General features: G+C 45.5%; 1 protein-coding gene across 2 annotated transcripts in view; it reads left to right on the top strand.

The window, feature by feature from the left end:
- The window catches only part of LOC144491705 (semaphorin-3F-like), a 240715-nt gene that overhangs the window by 164146 nt on the left and 61505 nt on the right, over positions 1–15064 (top strand). For both annotated transcript variants that reach the window (XM_078209906.1, XM_078209907.1), the window contains 3 exons: positions 1081–1241; positions 8190–8252; positions 14405–14524. In XM_078209906.1, the coding sequence (XP_078066032.1) occupies positions 1081–1241; positions 8190–8252; positions 14405–14524 (344 nt within the window). The remainder of the gene's footprint in view (positions 1–1080; positions 1242–8189; positions 8253–14404; positions 14525–15064) is intronic.

Raw genomic sequence — 15064 nt, 5'->3', positions numbered from 1 at the left:
CCTTTCATAATTTTATACACCTCTATTAAGTCTCCCCTCATCCTCCGTCTTTCCAAGGAGAACAACCCCAGTTTCCCCAATCTCTCCTCATAACCAAGCCCCTCCATACCAGGCAACATCCTGATAAACCTCCTCTGTACTCTCTCCAAAGCCTCCACGTCCTTCTGGTAGTGTGGCGACCAGAACTGGACGCAGTACTCCAAATGCGGCCGAACCAACGTTCTATACATCTGCAACATCAGACCCCAACTTTTATACTCTATGCCCCGTCCTATAAAGGCAAGCATGCCATATGCCTTCTTCACCACCTTCTCCACCTGTGACGTCACCTTCAAAGATCTGTGGACTTGCACACCCAGGTCCCTCTGCGTATCTACACCCTTTATGGTTCTTTCATTTATCGTGTAGCTCCTCCCTACATTATTCCCACCAAAATGCATCACTTCGCATTTATCAGGATTGAATTCCATCTGCCATTTCTTTGCCCAAATTTCCAGCCTATCTATATCCTTCTGTAGCCTCTGACAATGTTCCTCACTATCTGCAAGTCCTGCCAGTTTTGTGTCGTCCGCAAACTTACTGATCACCCCAGTTACTCCTTCTTCCAGATCATTTATATAAATCACAAACAGCAGAGGTCCCAATACAGAGCCCTGCGGAACACCACTAGTCACAGGCCTCCAGCCGGAAAAAGACCCTTCTACTACCACCCTCTGTCTTCTATGACCAAGCCAATTCTCCACCCATCTAGCCACCTCCCCCTTTATCCCATGAGATCCAAAGACGTGCTGGTTAGGTGGACTGGCCATGCTAAATTCTCCCTCAGTGTACCCGAACAGGCGCCGGAGAGTGGCAACTATGGGATTTTCTCAGTAACTTCATTGTAGTGTTAATGTAAGCCTACGTGTGACTAATAAATTAACTTTACATTTTACATTAAAATGGATTGTTTGCTCGAGGTGAAACCAATTTCCCCCAATTGGCCATGAATTGCTCTCAGTTGCGCACTTTGGTTTATCAGTTTGCCCTCCTCCCCCCCCACCATTTTCTGAATATGTCCATCTTGTTTTCTTTCTGCAGAACTGCAGCATTCGAACACGGCGCGGCACTACACTCTCCTACAGAACACCACCGACTACCGTATCCTGCTGATGGACGAAGATCATGACCGCATGTACGTGGGCACCAAGGACTATATCGTCTCGCTGGACCTGCACAACATCAACCGGGAGCCTTTATTAGTAAGGGAACGCAGTCAACCTTTTGCTCCTTAAACTCCTCCAGAAAAGCTTACTTTGCACAAACGTTCCAAGGTGGCCCAACATATCCAACATTATCTTGTATGTCCCACTCCTCTACTAACTGTACAAATGAAGATTAAGTGTCTGTGGTTGCAGGACAGGACGTTGGTCTGAAACTCGTTGGATAAAGATTTGCATACACTGGGTAGCACTCTCGCCTCTGAAACAAAGTTATGAAACTTATAAAATTCTAACAGGACTAGACAGGGTTGATGCAGGAAGGATGTTCCTGAGGGTGGGGGAGTCCAGAACCAGGGATCACAGTCTGAGGAATCAGGGTAGACCATTTAAGATGGAGATGAGGAGATACTTCTTCACCCAAAGAGTGGTGAGCCTGTGGAATTCATTACCACAGGAAGTAGTTGATGCCAAAACATTGAATGTATTCAAGAGGGGGCTGGATATAGCACTTGGGGCAAATGGGATCTAAGGTTACGGGGAGAAAGTAGGATTAGGCTATTGAGTTGGACGATCAGCCATGATCGTGATGAATGGCAGAGCAGGCATGAAGGGCCGAATGGCCTTCCCGCTCCTATTTTCTACATTTCTATGTTTCTGTGAGTTCCAGACCTACTTCAGCATGCAACCCAGGCTGACACTCCAGTGCAGTACTGAGGGGGCACTTCCCTGTTGGGGGTACTGGACTCCTAGGTCTGGGTGGCGGGTGGTTGAAGGTGTTGTTTAACCTGACTCCTGGCCTCTCTTCCCTGGTTACGCCCGTGCCTGAGCATCCCTGGAGAGGGAACACGTGGTGTCCACTGCTACACTTGAGGTCTTCTGTGACCAGTGTGCTCTGCTGGAGTGCATCATCATTCCCCAAAATGACATTTTAATCGAATAAATTTTTTAAAAAGTTTTTATTTTAAGTTATAGTAGTACCCCTTTCAAGGCACTGGTCATTAGTTTGTTTATTTATTGGTTTAATGTGTGTCCGAAGGGAATAAAGAGACAAAGCTGCAAAGGAATTGTTCATTTGTTTGTCTATCGGTGCTTCAAAAGAGTAAACCAAGATCCTTATTGACATTGGTGTTGAGTTGTAGAGTTAGGACTTACACATTTGGAATGTTTGATAGATTTGCGACAGATTTGGGAGGAACCACCCATAGTAATTAGTTGGTTCCTCTCAAGGAAGGATCGGAGTTCTGAGGTGTTCCTCAGGGCCGGTGCCTCCTTAATCACTCTCACCTTGTCCTCCATGGCCTGACACCCTGAGCGTCCACCCGATAACCGAGATAAGCCACCTCATTTGCATGGATGGTGATCTTTTCTCTCTTTAGATGCACTCCTGCCTCCTGAAATCTCTTCAAAACTTTGTATGAATTGGAAGGATGTTCCTCTTTGGTGGATTCTGTTATCAAAACATTGTCCAAATAAATGTCAACACTGGGCAAACCCTGCAGCAAATACTCCTTGGTTCGCTGGAACATGGCGCAACCAATGAAATCCCAAGTGGTACTTGTGTTGATTCGTATAACCCTTTATGAGTATTTATGGTAACCTATTCTCTTGATGCGTCATCCAGTTCGAATTGTTGGCAAGTGTGGCTCATGCCCAATTTGGTATATGTCAGAACCCTAGCCAACTTTGCATACAGATCTTTTATTTTGAGAATGGGGTACCTATCCAATTTCACGGCCTGGTTTGCCGTCAGCTTGTAGTCCCTGCAGATACAGATGGTCTTGTCTGGTTTGACTACTGACACAATGGGTGCCGCCCACTTTGCAGATTGTACAGACCTGATGATGCCCAAGTCTTCCAGTCATTTTAGCCCTGACTCTACCTTCTGAAAGGGCACAAGTCTTGCTCTCAAAATCTCAGGATGACTTCCAGATCCACGTGGACTTTCACTTGCAATCCTTTGATCTTTCCCAGTTCCTCCTGGAACACATCCTGGTATTTTCTGATGATTTTGTGCAGCCCTTCCCCTCTTTTATTTTGAAAGTTTCCAGCCAGTTCAACTTGATTTCTTGGAGACATTCATGCCCCATTAAACTCGGCCCTTGGCCCAACACCACTATCACCGGGAGCTATGCAGACTGCTGTCTATAACTCACTGGAGTCAGGGTCGTCCCTGCTATTCTGATGGTCTCTCTGATAAATGTAGCCAGTTTAGCTGCAATGTTCTTCAACCTCAGGGGTTGAACCCTTTCTTGGAGATATCAATGAGTCTGTTCACTCACAACAGTAGCTGATGCCTAGTACCTACTTCCATCTTCAGTGACTGGCCATTCATTATCAACACCAGTGTGATGGGGTCTACCTTGCCCACTTTCATATTATTTAGCAGCAACATATTCTGTTCACTTGCTGGGCAAATCCTCCATGTTGTGCACCGGGGCTGGATTATTGACTCTGCTGGTACTGGGCAGGCCATGTTTGTTTTTACACGTGTGCCTCAAATGTCCTTTTTTTCCTTATTCCAAACTCTCTGCTTCTCTAAATCGACACATCATAGAATCCCTACAGTCCAGAAGAAGGCCATCGAGTTTGCACCGAACGCGATCCCACCCAGGTCCTATTCGCATAATCTCACATATATACACTGCTAATCCCCTGACACTAGGGTCAATTTAGCATGGCCAAATCAACTTAACCCGCCCGTTTTTGGACATTTCTAGGAGTGACTTCCTCCACACCGATAGAACTCTATAATTACTAGGCTGTTGTTTTAAATGTTTTATACTTTGTGACTGTTCCGGCTTTTGCATTTACCTGTCTACTTAACCCAGCGCTTTGACTCCTGGTACCGCTACAGCTCGCAGCTTCCCGCTCTGACTGGTAGACCACAACACTCTGTGCACTTTGTAGCTCCTGGCCGCCTTTCTTGGTGCTCTCCATCACTGATGCCTTTTCCAGTGCCTTTTCTAAAGTTATCCCTGATTCAGCTAACAACGTTCGCTGTATAGCTGCACTATTTACACCGCATACCAATCGGTCCCTTAACATCTCGTTCAATGCTTAGCCTAAATTGCGATTTGTTTTAGCCTTGCTACAAAAGGCTGCAATGGTCTCCCCTCGGGTTCTCCCCGTGGAATTCAATTTGTATCTTTGTAATATCACTGAGGGCTTAGAGTAATAATGACCCTTTGGTAGTTTAACAAGCTCTGCAAATGTATTTGGGTCGGGAGCATCCGGGTACATTGAACATCAGGTCAAGTTATATGTCTAGGTCCCACACGCAGTCAGCAATATAACTTTGTTTGTATCCTCCTCTTCTATTTCCTTAGCATGGAAAAATATTCCAAATGCTCCATATACACCACCCAGTCTTCTACCACACTGCCAAAAGCTTCTAATTTTCTGAAGAGAGGCATGTCTGCTTTTCCCTCCTTTGCACGCCGAACTTGATTGGACTTGTTTTGCAACTCTTGCAAACAAACTTTCCCTCTAATTTTTCATTGCAGTTTAAGTTGCCGTTGTTTTCCTTGTTGCCAATGTGGTGAATGCAATAATCAGCAACCACCAGTTAGCTAACTAACAGCAATGAGTTTATTACTATTTACCACTATATACGGAGTGCTACAATCAATGTTTCAATTCTCAGCTACAGGATCAATCTGGCTACACAAGCCCGCACTGTGCACCGAGACCCCCATGCTCGTCCCCCATTGGACAATCAGATCACATGACCCTTCTAATGCACACCCCTTAAAGGGACCAGCTACCAAAAGGCTCAACCGACTGAATCTCTCCTCCTAAGAAAATCCCTCCCTATCTGGGATCAACAGCGTGAACCTTCTCTGCACTGCCTCCATTGCCAGGATGGCCGGAATTCTCCGGCCGTTCACGCCGGTGGGATTCTCCAGTCCCGCCAGCAGCGCACCCCCGCCCGCGGGTTTCCCGCCGGCATGGGGTGATGTCAATGGGAATTCCCATTTACAGCAGCGGCTCCAGAGAATCCTGCCACTAGCAAACAGCGTGCCACCTCCCACTGGTAGGAAACAACTCACCCAATGTTTTTCCTTAGATAAGGGAGAAAAACTGTTCACAGTCCTCCAGCTGTGGTCTAACTAGTGCCTTGTATAGTTTTAGCAATACTTCCATTCTCTTTGAAATAAAGGCCAACATTCCATTTGCCTTCCCAAATACCTGCTGCACTTATATACCAGCTTTTTGTGATTTATGCAATAAAGCATGGTTGGAAGGAATTTGGAGTTTATTCCGATAGGGGACAGCCAGTCTTGTCACATAGATGGATTTGTGTAGAAAAAGCACTTGCAGGTAGGATTTGTGAAGTTAAAACAAGGGAAATAAAGGCACACCTCAGAGACGGAAAGGAGGGAATAAAAATAACACTTGCATCCATCTCACGCCTTAGCACATCTCTCAACAGTTCTCAAAGGGCTTCACACAGATTGCTTTTTAAAAAAAACACAGCAAAACAAGTGGAGGAATTGCAGCTTTAGATTTGCAAATGGTACAAGGGAGACCTGGGGAAGGTTGTTGTATTTCCAATGAATAATCGTTTAAAGTTACCAGTTGCAATGCATAGCCCAGAACCCATAGAGAACATAAATTAATTCAGTTAGTTCACTGTTAAACCCAGTCATTCTGAGCTGTATAAACATCCTTAATACTGCCCTCTTGACCCACTTAGCCATTCCAGGCTGACTGGGTGTGTGAAATAGCTGCAGTTCTCATTTAACATGTGATTCACAGGAGCCACAATAAGGGAATCTCTTTGTAGTTCCAAGGCTGAAATAGAGAGTAGTTAACATCTAAAGAACCAGGAACAGTACAGTACAGGAACAGGCCCTTCGGCCCACTAAGTGTGGGCTGACACAGATGCCTCCCTAATCGAATATTTTCATGCCTTTATGTGGTCCATGTCCCTCTATTTCCTGCCTATTCATGTATCTATCCAGATGCCTCTTGAACGTTGTTATAGAATCTGCTTCCACCACCTCCTCCAGCAGCGCGTTCCAGGCATTCACCACCCTCTGTATGAAAAACTTGCCCCTTACATCTCTTTTAAACTTTCCCCCCCTCTCACTTTCAACCTATCCCCCCGAGTAATTCACCCTTCGACTCTGGGAAAAAGACTCTGACTATTCCCTCTATCCAAGGTTCTACCAGGTCCCCCCTCATCCTCCGACGCTCCAATGAAAACAATCCCAGCTTGTTCAACCTTTCTTCACAGTGCATAATCTAATATATTATCAACGAAGTGTGAGTATTGTCAGCACAGTGTTTTATCTTTTCATGGGCTGTGAGCGTCACTGGCAAGGCTGGCATTTGTTGCCCATCCCTAACTGCCCTTGAGAAGGTGGTAGTGTACCACTTTCTTGAACATCTGCTGTCCATCTAGTGTAGGTACACCCACAGTGTTGTTAGGGAAGGAGTTTCAGATTTTTGACCCAGTGACAATGAAGGAATGACAGTGATATGGTACAGTGTAAGTAACATCAATGCAGTGCAATGCAGTATCACCAATGCAGAGGTGTGGTAGCACAGCAGTTAACACTGCTGCCTCACAGTGCCAGGGACCCGGGTTCGATTCCGGCCATGGATGACTGTTTGTGTGGTGTTTGCACATTCTCTCCGTGTCTCCGTGGGTTCCTCCGGGTGCTCCGGTTTCCTCCCACGCTACAAAGATGTGCAGGTTAGGTGGATTGGCCATGGTAAATTGCCCCTTAGTGTCCAAAGATATGTAGGTTAGGTGGATTGGCCATGCTAAATTGGCCCTTAGTGTCTAAAGATGTTCAGGTTAGGTGGATTGGCCATGCTAAATTGGCCCTTAGTGTCTAAAGATGTACAGGTTAGGTGGATTGGCCATGCTAAATTGGCCCTTAGTGTCCAAAGATGTGCAGGTTAGGTGGATTGGCCATGCTAAATTGCCCCTTAATGTCCAAAGATATGTAGGTTAGGTGGATTGGCCATGCTAAATTGGCCCTTAGTGTCTAAAGATGTACAGGTTAGGTGGATTGGCCATGCTAAATTGGCCCTTAGTGTCCAAAGATGTGCAGGTTAGGTGGATTGGCCATGCTAAATTGCCCCTTAATGTCCAAAGATATGCAGGTAAGCTGGATTAGCCATGAGAAATGTGTGGAGATATTGGGATAGAGCGGGGAAGAGGGCCTGGATAAGATACTGAGTCAGAGAGTTGGTGCAGGCTTGATGAGCTGAATAGCCTCCTTCTGCACTGTAGGGATTCTATGATTCTAGGATTATCAACACAGTGCGAGTATTATGATGCAGTGTGAGTATTGTTGACATTGAGTATTATCTTGCAATGCATCATCGCACAGTGGAACTATTGTCAATACAGTGTTAGTGTTGTAGACAGTATAAGTATTATCCCGCAGTGTGTTATCCTGTGTGAGTATGACTGGGAGAGGGGAGGGTTGGTTAGCTCAGGGTTAGAATGTGGTGCAGAATGATGCCAGTGGTAAGGATTCAATCCCCGAACCAGCTGTGCTTTACATGGTGGGTTGTCCCATGCTTTCTGTGAAGTTGTTCCCCTCAAACAATATAACCACTCTCTCTCCCTCTACTAGAAAGAGATGCAAAGATCCCGCATGGACTATGACTAATTACCAACATCAATACAGTACTGTGTTATCAGTTTGAGTACTTTAAGAACTATCTGTGTTCTCACAAGGGAACAGATTGTTTTTTTGTCATATGGAGGATTATTAGAACGTGGAATATTTTACCACAAGTGACCATTGAGATGAGGATCCTTAAATCCATTGGAAAGGGAATTAAATGCACATATTTAAAATAGAAGATTGTGAAAGGAATCAGGAAAAGACTGGAAAATGGGGCTGGGGTAGACAGCTCCAAGTGAAGAATGATCTTCAAATGGCAGTGCTCCACTGGGATTTGTATTCTGTAATTTCTGCAAATCTTTCCATGGAAACCAATGTTGCTTTTCATTCCTTTCAGATTCACTGGTCCGTTAGTCAGCAAAGACGAGACGAGTGCGTTCTTTCTGGGAAAGATCAAAATGTAAGTGCTTGAACCATCTAACTTTTTCAATTCATTGACTTAAGTTCCACAGCTACGGAAAGAATGCATGCCAGTCACAAGGTCACGCAAGGACTAGCAGTTATACGGGCCTTATCACTTCCTCAGGAGGTCCCCATCAATGAATTACTTGTCAAGTAATTTGGGCGGCACGGTGGCACAATGGTTAGCACTGCCGCCTCACAGCGCCAGGGACCCAGATTCAATTCCGGCCTGGGTCACTGTCTGCGTGGAGTTTGCACATTCTCCCCGTGTCTGCATGGGTTTCCTCTGGGTGCTCTGGTTTCCTCCCACACTCCAAAAATGCGCGGGTTAGGTTGATTGGCCATGCTAAAATTGACCCGAGTGTCAGGGGGATTAGCAAGGTAAATGTGTGGGGTTACGGGAATAGGGCTTGGATGGAATTGTGGTCGGTACAGACTCAATGGGCCAAATGGCCTCCTTCTGTACTGTAGGGATTCTATGATTCTAAGTATAGCCGCTGTCATTGAAGGTTAAGATGGCGACCATTTTGCCTGCAGGTAAACAAAGGTTACTCATTTTATGATGGAGAATTTTTGTCTGGGACTTCTCTCGCCTTGGGAAAAGTGCCATGGGATTTTTTTCTGTCCTCCCTGTTCATCTGAACAACCAAACTCCATTTGACATCCCATCTAAAAGACATTTTTAACAACTTCAATACCATGTGGATTTGCCAGCCTCACTAATGGGTGGAGTGAGACACTGAACCTGTATTCTTTTGACTTGGAAGTGGGAGTGGTACCAACAGAGCCAGAATTTTTAAAAACTTCATTGACGGGATGTTGGCCGTTGCTGGCTGGGCCTGCATTTATTGCCCATCCCTAACTTCCCTCCATTTCAGAGTCAACTGCATTGCTGTGTATCATGAGTTACATGTAGGCCAGGCCAGGTAAGAATGGCAGATTTCCCTTCCCTAAAGAAGGCATTAAAGTTTTTTAAAGTTTAGTTTTTTCAAGTTTATTTATTAGTGTCATAAGTAGGTTTACATTAGGGCAGCACAGTGGCACAGTAGTTAGCACTGCTGCCTCACAACGCCAGGGACCCGGGTTCAATTCCGGCCTCGGGTCACTGTCGGTGTGGAGTTTGCACACCCTCCCCGTGTCTGCATGGGTTTCCTCCGAGTGCTCCAGTTTCCTCCCACGGTTCAAAGATGTGCAGGTTAGGTTGATTGGCTACGCTAAATTGACCCTGGTGTCAGGGGATTAGTAGGGTAGATTGTGGTTGGTGCAAACTTGATGGGCTGAATGGCCTCCTTCTGCAGGAATTCTATGGCATTCTATGTATGTAGGCATTCTATGGATTCTATTCTATGGATTAACAATGCAATGAGGTTACCTTGAAAATCGCCTAGTCGCCACACTCTGGCGCCTGTTTGGGTACACTGAGGGAGAATTTAGCATGGCCAATGCACCTAACCAGCACGTCTGTCGGACTGTGAGAGGAAACCCACGCAGACACAGGGAGAACATGCAGACTCCACACAGACAGTGACCCAAGCCAGGAATCGAACCTGGATCCCTGGTGCTGTGAGGCAGCAGTGCTAACCATTGTGCCACCGTGCCGCACTGTGAACCAGATGGGTTTTTGTGACAATTGTCAATGGTTTCATGGTCACCATTAGACTATTAATTCCAGGTTCTTATTGAATTCAAATTTCACCATCGCCCATGGTGGGATTCGAACCCGGGTATGCCAGATCTTGCCCTGGGTCTCTGGATTACTAGTCTGGTGACAATACCACTACACCACCACCTCTCCACTCTAATAATGGCATGGCAGATTGAGAGTGTTGTCATTTTAAATAAATTAGTTTCACCTGTTATGTTGCTCTGTGTCATGTGCACACACACTAAAATGTTTTAAAAGAATACTATTGTTTCATTAAACTGCATCAAGCTCCAGCAAATGCCTGAATAATAATATAATTTTAGAACCGGTGCCACAAACCCCATTTCCCCAATCTCACAAGAATTACTTGTTGACTTATCTGCTATAAATGCTGATGGGCATCTACTGACCCCTATTTTCTTTCTAACTTTCTAACTGAGGGTCTCCAGACATGTAAGCAATCCTCAGTTATAACATTTCTGCCTAACTATTGTCAGATTTATGAGCATTGCTGGATTTACTGACTTTCTGCTGCTTGTGTATGAATAAAACAGTCTTTCGACCGTGATAACACACACTGTTTTTCACCGGTTAGGACAGGGGGATGCTAAGGCATGTCTCAATACTTGGTGCGTTCACACACAGATAACCTTAAAGAGTCATGGTTTCTATAACCCACAGCCAGCCAAAGAAACATAGAGGATAGGAGCAGGAGGAGGCCATTCGGCCTTTCGAACCTGCTCCACCATTCATCACAATCATGGCTGATCGTCCAACTCAATAGCCTAATCCTGCTTTCTCCCCATAACCTTTGGTCCCTTTCGCCATCTATATGGAAACAACTACCAAGCATTTCTCTTTAAACCGAACAATTAGCCAGCCTGCCTGCATGTTCTCCCCGTGTCTGCGTGGGTTTCCTCTGGGTGCTCCGGATTCCTCCCACAGTCTGAAAGACATGCTGGTTAGCTGCATTGGCCATGCTAAATTCTTCCTCAATGTACCCGAACAGGTGCCAGAGTGTGGCAACTAGGGGGTTTTCAGAGTAACTTCATTGCAGTGTTAATATACGCCGAACAGGTGCCAGAGTGCGGCAACTAGGGGGATTTTCAAAGTAACTCCATTGCAGTGTTAATATACGCCTACTTGTGACACTAATAAATAAACTTTAAAACATGCAACACTCCAAGGTGTTTAATCTAGAGTTTGTGCTCAACTCCCTGGAGTTGGACTCGAACCCATGACTGTCTGACTGAAAGGGGAGAGTGCTGCTCCCTGAGCTATGACTGAGGCCTAAATGGCCATTAGCAACCATCTTCCCCGACAGGCCTAATAAGAAACCTTGATTCAAGGGAAAATGGAAATACAGGAAATGTTACCCAGTGTTTGCTCTTCTGGGATCAAGGAAGGGGAATGCAAAGCAGTCAGTTCCTGAGTATTTGTGTTCATCGCTCGAAGTGATCCAACGTTTTAGACAATAACAAGGATGGAGTAATTGTCGGGTCAGCAATGTGGAGAAAAGGCAGCTGTCTGCGGTTACGAGACTCGGGATCTCCGGGGCCCTGGCACTCCGTCTAGTTCCTCCCCTTCTCGCTGTTCCTCAAGGTGACACGCTGCTTCTTTTCAAATAACACACCTCTCCCTGTCCGACTCAGCAACAGGGGGGCCAGAGGTGCAAACACAAAGAAGCCTTTAAACCATCAGGGTCGATGCCTTTCTCGCCCCCGTCTCCTCTTCTTCACTCACTCATCCCTCAAAAGTAACACGGCTGACAACCAACTCGCAGGAAAAATAACCAAGTGTGTAACCTGAGCCTCTGAGAAAGTCCCAGAATCAGACATTTCCATCCTGACTGACTTTTTGTTATTAATATTTAGCGTTGTGACAAATGACAGAGATACAATATATTACCCGCTTAATCACTTTAAATATTTTTTTCCATAAGTTCTTTGTGGGATAATTGTTGCTGTCAAAGTGAAGGATGATATTTGCTGAGGAAATAAATGCTTCCCTCTTTTTCACGACCCTAACTATGTAGTGTACAGTGTGGTTCAAGTATGATGTGGAGATATTAAACCATGTGCATAGGAAATGGCCCCAGGAAATTGGTCTCCACATCATCAGTGTCACTTTTCAGTTTCCCATGAGGCAGACACTGGTGTTCATTGTCCCAAACACGGTTTGTGCTTTAGATGCTCCATCTGTGCCTTTGTTACCTCGAGACTTGACTATTCTAATACCTCCTGGCCAGCGTTACACCTTGCATTCTCCATAAGCACCATCAGCCCAACGAGAGTCATTTACTCAACTCCTTTATCCCCACAATGCCATCCTAGAGTTTTGTGCTTTGAGGCAATGTGTTTGATTCACTCTTCCGAGAAGACTGTGTCTCCAGGATCCATATCCTCACTGGCATCCAATCCCATTCACCCATCGCTGACTACGTTGGCTTCTGATCCAGCAATGCATTAATCCTTACAACCTGGTTTCCAAATCCTGACAGGACCTCAATCCTCATCGATCTGTAACCTCTTCCAACCCTTTGAGATCCGTACACTCCTCCAATTCTGACCTTTAGAACGTGCACAATTTTAATCATCATGCCATTGGAAGCCATGCCTCCAGATATCTAAGTCGTAAGCTCCAGAATTCACTCCCTCAACCTCTCTGTTTCTCCACCTCGCTTTTCTTCTTCAAAATACTCCATGGAGTCTAATTCCAACCAAGCTTTTTGGCCACCTGTCCTAAAATTGCCTCATGTGGCTCAGTTTCATTTTATAAAGAAAACCAATTTTTATTGGTCAGTTTTATTTTTGTGATAATACTCCTGTGAAGGGCTTTGGGGTGTTTTTAACCACATTAAAGATGTGATAGAAATACAAATTGTTCTTGTGTCCACGAAGAGCTGGGCTCGGGAGCCTGGTTAAGTGATTGTGTTCTGGCATTGCTGTCATCTGCATCAGCTTCATTTGATTTGATTTATTATCGTCACATGTATTAACATACAGTGAAAAGTATTGTTTCTTGCGCTCCATAAAGGCAAAGCACACCGTTTATAGAGAAAGAAACGAGAGAGTGCAGAATGTAGTGTTACAGTCAGAGCTAGGGTGTAGAGAAAGATCAACTTAATGCAAGGCAGGTCCATTCAAAAATCTGAAGACAGCAGGGAAGAAGCTGTTCTTGAATCGGTTGGTACGTGACCTCAGACTTTTGTATCTTTTTCCCAATGGAAGAAGGTGGAAGAGAGAATGTCTGGGGTGCATGGGGTCCTTAACTATGTTGACTGCTTTGCCAAGGCAGCGGGAAGTGTAGACAGAGTCAATGGATGGGAGACTGGTTTGCATGAGGGATTGGGCTACATTCACGACCTTCTGTAGTTTCTTGCGGTTTTGGGCAGCGCAGAAGCCATACCAAGCTGTGATACAACCAGAAAGAATGCTTTCTATGGTGCATCTGTAAAAGTTGGTGAGATTCGTAGCTGACATGCCAAATTTCCTTCATATTCATATTGGCTCCTGATGTTTACGGGGTTTCTTATTCCAATGACACAGTTGTGGCCCTCTCTTGTGCACTAACAGTGCCCGGTCCATACACAACAGGATTGAGCTGTGAAACCTTGATCCTGTCTGGCCAAGATGGACTGAATAAACCTCTTTGCCACAATGCCAGCTTCTAAGCCACGCTCCAAAACTGACTTGCCACACTTCATTCACACGCATTTGAACTTGCAGACTTTTTTACAGTATTAAAGTTAAAGTTTATTTAACTTTAGAACCTCCAGAACCAGGGGTCACAGTCTGAGGATTCGGGTTAAGTCATTTAGAACGGAGGTGAGGAGACATTTCTTCACCCAAAGAGTGATGAGCCTCTGGAATTCATTACCACAGGAAGCAGTTGATGCCAAAACATTGAATGTATTCTAGATAAAGCACTTGGGGCGAATGGGATCAAAGGTTATGGGGAAAAAGCAGGATTAGGCGATTGAGTTGGACGATCAGCCATGACCATGATGATGGTGGAGCAGGCTCGAAGGGCCGAATGGCCTCCTCCTCCTCCTCCTATCTTTGATGTTTCTATGTTCCTATATTTATTAGTGTCACAAGTAGGCTTACATTAACACTGCAATTAAGTTACTGTGAAAATCCCCTAGTCGCCACACTTCTGTTCGGGTACACTGAGGGAGAATTTAGAATGGCCAATGCACCTAACCAGCACGTCTTTCGGACTGTGGGAGGAAACCGGAGCACCCGAAGGAAACCCACGCAGACACGGGGAGAATGTGCAGATTCCACACAGACAGTGACCCAAGCCGGGAACTCAACCCGGGTTTCCGATGCTGTGAGGCAGCCGTGCTAACCACTGTGCCACCGTGCCATCCGGGACTTTAACGAAATACCAAGATAACTCCACAAGATTTTTGGCGGGAACTTTCAGCTCTGTCATGGAAATGATTTTTAATCAGTTGTTCACAAAATTCTAATCACTTCCTTTTGTTCTAATTCTGTCAGGGCGAGTGTGCAAATTTTATCTGCCTTATTGAGCCTTGGAACCGAACACACCTGTACGTCTGTGGGAGTGGAGCTTATCATCCTGTCTGCACGTATGTGAACAGAGGCCGCAAGGCAGAGGTAAGCAGTTACTGACAAGGGGCCAGATGTCCCCTCACTGCCTGGGAGTGATTCCTTTACACAGGGATTATTAAACAGATTCAAAGATCCAATTAGCTTGCCTTCCGCCAACCTGATAATTGCACAATACGATGGTAATGGGAATGTTGAATACTTATAACAAACCAAATCAGTTCGCCTACAACAGGCCCAGATATGGTCAGGGATTGACTCTTGGTGACTGGTGCGGGGGGTGGGGGGGGAGGCACCCCTACCACCATGGGGGAGGCCCGGCACAATTTAAGTGCCCTCAATCACTTAAATGGCCAGTGCTAATGCCTGGGATTTAGGATCTTGGGGCAATGATTCTGTTATGCATGTTGGGACATGTCCCTTTAAGAGAACAGGTCAGGTGACCTGGGACTTCGGCTCCCACCCACAGCATTTCCTTTCCATTTATGTAATCGTCCCTTGCTGGGTGCTTCTTTTTCTGCTCAGGTGAAGCAGTTTGTATTTCTCAGCCGGGATCTTTCGATTTGCCCAGTTCCCAAATATATTCAA

This window comes from Mustelus asterias, chromosome 3 (genome assembly GCF_964213995.1).
Source record: "Mustelus asterias chromosome 3, sMusAst1.hap1.1, whole genome shotgun sequence".
In the NCBI taxonomy this organism is placed as follows: domain Eukaryota; kingdom Metazoa; phylum Chordata; class Chondrichthyes; order Carcharhiniformes; family Triakidae; genus Mustelus; species Mustelus asterias.
The sequence above is the reverse complement of the archived record's forward strand: the minus strand, read 5'-3'. Positions and strand labels throughout refer to the sequence as shown.